Source organism: Telopea speciosissima, chromosome 11 (genome assembly GCF_018873765.1).
Source record: "Telopea speciosissima isolate NSW1024214 ecotype Mountain lineage chromosome 11, Tspe_v1, whole genome shotgun sequence".
Lineage (NCBI taxonomy): Eukaryota > Viridiplantae > Streptophyta > Magnoliopsida > Proteales > Proteaceae > Telopea > Telopea speciosissima.
Window position 1 is genome coordinate 44,174,498 of NC_057926.1, and position 6,195 is coordinate 44,180,692.

The following is a 6,195-nucleotide window of genomic DNA, read 5'->3' on the forward strand; positions in this document are numbered from 1 at the left end:
TTATATATTTTCCAATTTCCCAGTATACCCCTTGTTGACCATGTCCAGTAATTCTCATCTCATATGAGAATGCAAGCCAGTTTCGTCAAGCTACTCAAGTATTATCCTAGTTATTGGAGTAATTTGTCAATTTGGTAGCCCACTGAGTAAGAAGTCAAGGTATTTTTAGAAAGGGTCACTGACGAAAGAAACAAGAAACCAGAAACTCCTGCGTCGCCGTTGAGGAGCAGCCTGGCCTCACGGCGAGGCTGCTCCTCCCCTTTCTCCTTCACTCTTTCTCCTCCCTCCCGTCTCACCTTTCCTTTCTTCCTCCTTTCCCCTTCTTCTTCGACTCCTCTCCTTTCCTTTCTTCCTCTTCCTCTTTCTTCCCTTCTTTGGATTTTTGAGCTTGGTCTCCTCGTTCGGTCCCACGAAGTGCTAGTAGTCGAGCCCTGCATGCTTTCTCTCTCTCGCCAGACGTTCTTCATCACCGGAGCTCTCAGTTGCCGCTCGTCGCCATCCCCTTGGACTGCAGCTGCTTGGCCGCAAGCTCTTCTCAGTCAGTCTTCTGTATGATTCGCCTGGCTCGCTCGGCTAATGCCGTGCTTCTTCCAGCTGCATAGTCTGCCATCTGCAACCTATGCTCGGTCGGCAGCCGCTTCACCGTTGCCCTCTCCAAGGCCGGTGCTTCTCCAACATGGCTGTTACTTCGCTTGACCTGCTTCAAGCTTGGCCGTGGTCCTCCACAAGGCCAGCACCCCTCTGCAGCGACTATTTCTTTGGCTTTGGTGATGCTCTGTTTTCTCCTCGACGGTTGGTCCATGATGAGATGAGATAGTTAGCTTAGGGTTTATGGTTTCCTACATGGAAATGACTTGGCTGCCCTTCTCTTTCAGTTGGGCTTCTAAGCTCTTGTGGGCTTTTGTATTTTCTTGTGGGCTTTATGTTTCTTGGGGTTTCTTTTCTAGGTTTTACCCTTTGGGCTTTGGATTTTACAGGCTTAGCCTCCTCTCAGGTGGACTTTGTAATTTGGTTGTGACCTTGTCCCCTTGTACGCTCTGCCTTCCTCCCACCCCCCCCCCCTTTTCTTTTCCTTTGGTAATGAATTAATTATTTATTCATTAAAAAAAAAAAAGTATTATTCTATTAGCATCTACAATAGTAGGTCAATGGCACCTCTACACCCACCGAGCATTGGAGGCCATAGGAATTCCACACATTAAGAACTCTCATATCATACTTGGTTTGAATGAGAGAAACGGGAACAAACAATTATTTGCATTGACATACATATCTAATCATAATAACATATATATATATATATATATATATTGGTAAAAATAATAACATATATTCAACACAGTCATACATACATCGCATGTATATAAAATTAAACGTTAATCAAATTAATTTAAACAAACATCATTCACATGAATTTAACTAAACATACATCACATGTAATTAAATTACTTCGGTGGTTATGTGATGGCATTCGGAGTCAAGTTGACTTTGCATCACATGCAAGTCACTTTGATTCCATGATGGGTGGGAGTAACATAGCCTGATTAGTTACTCCCACTCAACTACGATTAAGTAATAAAATAATGATTACATTGGAAATAATAAATAAAATTTTTATCGAAATCTTCACCGCTTCATCTAAGTGAAAAACTCATCCAATTACATTGCATGCATTCGATCCTTTTATTTCAATCACGTGGAAATTAATTCTTACGAAACCGCTTATATAAAATTACAAACACACTGAGTAATTAATATACTAAGGGCCTGTCACTCAGGGGGGCAGGGTGGTCATTGCGCCCACCCACCCCGACACAGAGAACATTCTCCCAAAACTGAAATACAAAGAGGGAGGGACTTAACCCACCTTACCCTTACCCAAAGGATAGATCACTGTCTCACACAAAGCTAAAACATAAAATAAACCAGTTTTGTCTTCCCTTAATATCCGGCATAAATCCTGAGGAAGCTCCTGAGTGGCATGGAATAAGGAGAACTGAGGATTCACAAGTGAGACCATCCAAAAAATTCTCTAATATTATATCAGACTATGTTCTTTAGGCCTTAAATAGCTTTCTTAAGTATTCCCAAGCTTCCAATATCCCAGAGGAACTGATGAGAGAATAGTTGACTTTACTTCCAGAACTTTAAAAATCATCCACCTTCAGTTTTACTAAATGACAAAAGTCTGCTTTCATACTTGACAGAGGAATAAGATCTGTGAACATGCCACTAAAGATTGGAAGGCAAACAGGCTATTTTGTCGCCACCAGATAAGGGAGAGACACAGGCAATACATAGCACAATGTGTTTCTATAATTTAAACAAAAATAATAACAAATTTTCTCAAAAATAGTAAATTACAAAAGCCCACCCCCCCCCCCCACCCTACCTCTCCTGTAAGCGCCTTTCTTGGTGGTCCATGGCTTGATAAACCCCACAACAATGCGATAGGCACGATAATAGTTAGGGCAAGAGATCTCTATTTGGTTGCATGTTCTCTACACAAGTATCTAGGCCAATGGGTGAGTATGCTTAATATCAACCCAGGAAGCACGGTGCCTGTGAGAGGGCATAGGAAACACCACCAAGTAGAGATCTTTTTCCCTAATAGTTATGCACACAGATTTTTTCCAGCAGCAGAGGAGGGAGTAGGTCTTAGATCAGCGTTGTAGAAGAATAATCTTAGAATTTATTGACTTCTGAGAATCTATCACCGAAATGATTTGCACAGTTAATTGGATTTTCATCCTTCAAAGCGTGGTGTACTATACCTTTAAAATGCATCGAATGGTAGCTACTGCATGACTACTGCACTTGAGAGAATTAAAATCCTAGTCTCAAGTGCAGTGCACTGTCCAATACACTTTAAAGGTCCACTGGACTGCACTTGAGAGAATAAAAATTGCAGTTGAGATCCATTTTCCATGAATATATTGTTGTGCATGTAACCAATTTTTGAACCTTTTTATGTAAGACATGGTAAGCTCAACTTAACTTGGAAAATATCCTTAGAAAATGATGCTTCAATTTAAAAGAATGAAGATATATAAAAGCATGAGAAGCAAGCCAATCCACAGCTATGTGATTGAAAATCTCTTTATTTTAACATAAAAATAATCATAAGAATTACATAAATCCATCAAACATATGTCGAGGTCTCATCGCTATTAACCCCAACAAGACAACATAACGAGAGTAGAATAAAGTTGAAGAAATCCTTCATTACAATATCTTGAAGTTTTGTAGGCCAAAACTTCTTTTAATCAATGAGCTTAAACTGTTGGAACGCTACGCAATATAACCGTCTCCACAGTAAGACCTGGTCCAAACCCTAATAGCACACCCCATTCAAACCCTTCACCAGTTGTGGTTTTCCCTTCCTCCATAGATTTCTTCCTCATCTCATCCAAAATGAACAACACTGTAGGGCTTGACATGTTACCATACTCGCTCAACACTTTCCTTGATGCCTTTAGTTTTTCATCTTTCAAGCGAAGTGACATTTGAATTATGTCCAAAATTGCAGGCCCACCGGGGTGACTTATCCAAAAAACGGAATTCCAATCACTAATGCCAATCTTGCTAAATGCTTCCACCAAGCAATTCTCAATGTTACCAGCAATAGTTTTGGCCACATCCTTGGTTAAGTTGATTGAAAGACCAGTTTGACGCAAGTGTCCGGCGACCATATCTTCTGAATCAGGGAGAATCCGGGTCCCTGCTGAGAAGAGTTGGAACAATGGACGTTCGATTGACATGTCAGGGTCTGCACCAACTATTAAAGCCGCTGCGCCATCTCCAAATATTGCCATTGCTAATAGGGAATGCAAGTTTGCCTCATCGGGTCCTTGGAAGGCACTCACTGAATTCAGCTCTGAGCAAATAACAAGTACACGAGCACCTTTGTTATTCTCGGCAAGGTCTTTGGCAACACGGAGCACGGAGCCACCACCATAGCATCCAAGATGGTACATCATCACACGTCGAATAGTTGGGGAAAGGCCAAGGTGTTTAATTAGTTGGAAGTCGGCGCCAGGTGCGTCGACACCGGAAATGGTAGTGAATACAATGTGAGTGATCTTTGATTTGGATTGGCCCCACTCATTGATAGCTTTGGTTGCGGCTTCCATGGCCAACTTAGGTACCTCAGTTACCATAATATCTTGGCGTGCATCAATTGATGAAGCCTTTGTATCGTAGAATTTGGGATTCTCTTCGAGCATTTCTTCAGTCAGGAAGGTGTGGCGTTTTTTAATTGTCGATCTTTCACCTGTTTCAACAACATCAAAAGCTTGTCATTTTGATGGTAAAAGAACTTAGATATATACAAAAAGAATCTTATGCAGCTTTTGTTAAGTTGTATGTCCATGTACAACTTAAAGAGAGAGATACTACTTATGAGGTTTTAAATGAATGATGAGTTGTCATCTCAATGAGGACCTTGCATGTCCATGCATGGAGTCCATGTGATAGAGAATGTCATGTTCATTTTCATTGAGCTTTTGAAATGAAGAGAGAGAGAGAGAGAGAGAGTACTTGTGAGGTTTTATATGAATAATGATTTGCCATCTCAATGAGGACCATGAGTGGGTCCATGTGATAGAGGTTGCTATGTTCATTTTGATTGAGTTTTTGTGTGTGTGTGTGTTTGAGGGAGAGAGAGAGAGAGGGAGAGAGGGGATAATATGTGGAAAATTATCTCCTCCACTTCCCTGCCCGGCTTAGTTCTCAGTGCCTCTAATAAAGGGGGTGTGGATCCCACCCAGGCAAAGTGTCTGAACAGGGTTAGGGTGGTCTTTGTGCCCCCCCCCCCCTCTCTCTTGTTAGGGGCATTGGGGAACTTGGCCGGGTAGGAAAAAGAGGGTAAAAGATCCGATGACATATATGTTCTATTTTATTGAGCTCTTTTGTGTGTGTGTGTGTGTGTGAGAGAGAGAGAGAGTACTTGTGGGTCCATGTGACATAGGATGAGAGAGTGCTTGTGAAGTTTTATATGAATGATGGCCTTGTCATTTCAATGATGACCATGAATGAATCCATGTGATAGAGGATGTCATGTTCATTTATTTTTATATATATAGAGAGAGAGAAAGATCATGCAAGATCATGCAAGATCATTCAGGTCCATGTGATAGAGGATGCCATGTTCATTTATATTTATATTTATATTTATATAGAGAGAGATCATGCAAGATCATTCGAATCCTCCGCATGTACATTCACCTACAAGTACATGTGAGGTGCCAACACCTGTCCCACATCCTGCCATTTAAAGGGTGAATAGGGAACAGATGTTGGCACCTAAAATATACATGCAAAGGAACTCCTCTCAATCATTTGGACTTTTTTGTGGTATGTTTGAGTCTTCCTACATGGATGGATGGATGGATGAATGTGAATATAACATGATAAATTCGCTGGCTTATGCTGCTATAGGAACTGGTAGTACTTACAGATTCTCTTGAACTTCTCCTTCAACTCAGGCATGTGGTCACTCTTTGTGATTTTGAAGTAGAAGTCAGGGAAATCATTCTGATACTTAACATTGGATGGATTTGCTGTGCCAATGGCCAATACCGTGGCTGGACCCTCTGCATGATTTGCTTCATAGATTTCTCCAACAGATCCCATTGCTTATTTCTCTCTTCTTCTTCTTCTAAGTCACAGATCACAAGGAAGTGAAAAGCAGAAAAGAAAGAAGAACGAAAGATGGATGATGAAATATCACAGACGATGCTTGGGTTTTTATAGTGAAGGGAAGGAAGGTTGGATGGAACCATTTGACAAAATTTAGTTAAGAGAAATTAATTATGATTTAGACGTGCAAGCCATAGGGAGGGTTACAATAATCCAACTAATTAGTTTTACACTTGGAATATGGGTAACATGCAGCTAGCAGTTCTTCAAAATATTAATAAAAAGATTTTTTTTACCAAAAAAACAATAAATATTAATAAAAAGACGGCGCTAGCTAATATTTTTTGGACCAGTTATCCCATGTACATTATCTATAAAGATTAAAAAAAAAAAAAAATCCTTTAATTATTTTGGTTAATGTTCATTTTAAACCAGTTATCCATGTACATCTCTTCATTTTTTATTGTTTTTTTTTGCTGAAACCCCCAACTCCACCTAGTTAAGTTGATCTCCCAAGTTTTAGATTTTAGTGTTTGTGTGTATTAAAGAGGTTTC

At 40.2% G+C, this 6,195-nt stretch overlaps 1 protein-coding gene across 1 annotated transcript; it reads right to left on the minus strand.

Moving 5' to 3' along the window:
- Positions 1-3,255: 3,255 nt before the first annotated feature.
- On the minus strand, positions 3,256-5,661 carry LOC122646666 (chalcone synthase-like). The gene is made up of 2 exons (XM_043840254.1): positions 5,457-5,661; positions 3,256-4,273 (listed from the first exon to the last, which is right to left on the minus strand). Exons 1-2 carry the CDS (start codon positions 5,632-5,634, stop codon positions 3,276-3,278), a joined length of 1,176 nt encoding a protein of 391 aa, XP_043696189.1. The 5' UTR covers positions 5,635-5,661; the 3' UTR covers positions 3,256-3,275.
- Positions 5,662-6,195: the final 534 nt, after the last annotated feature.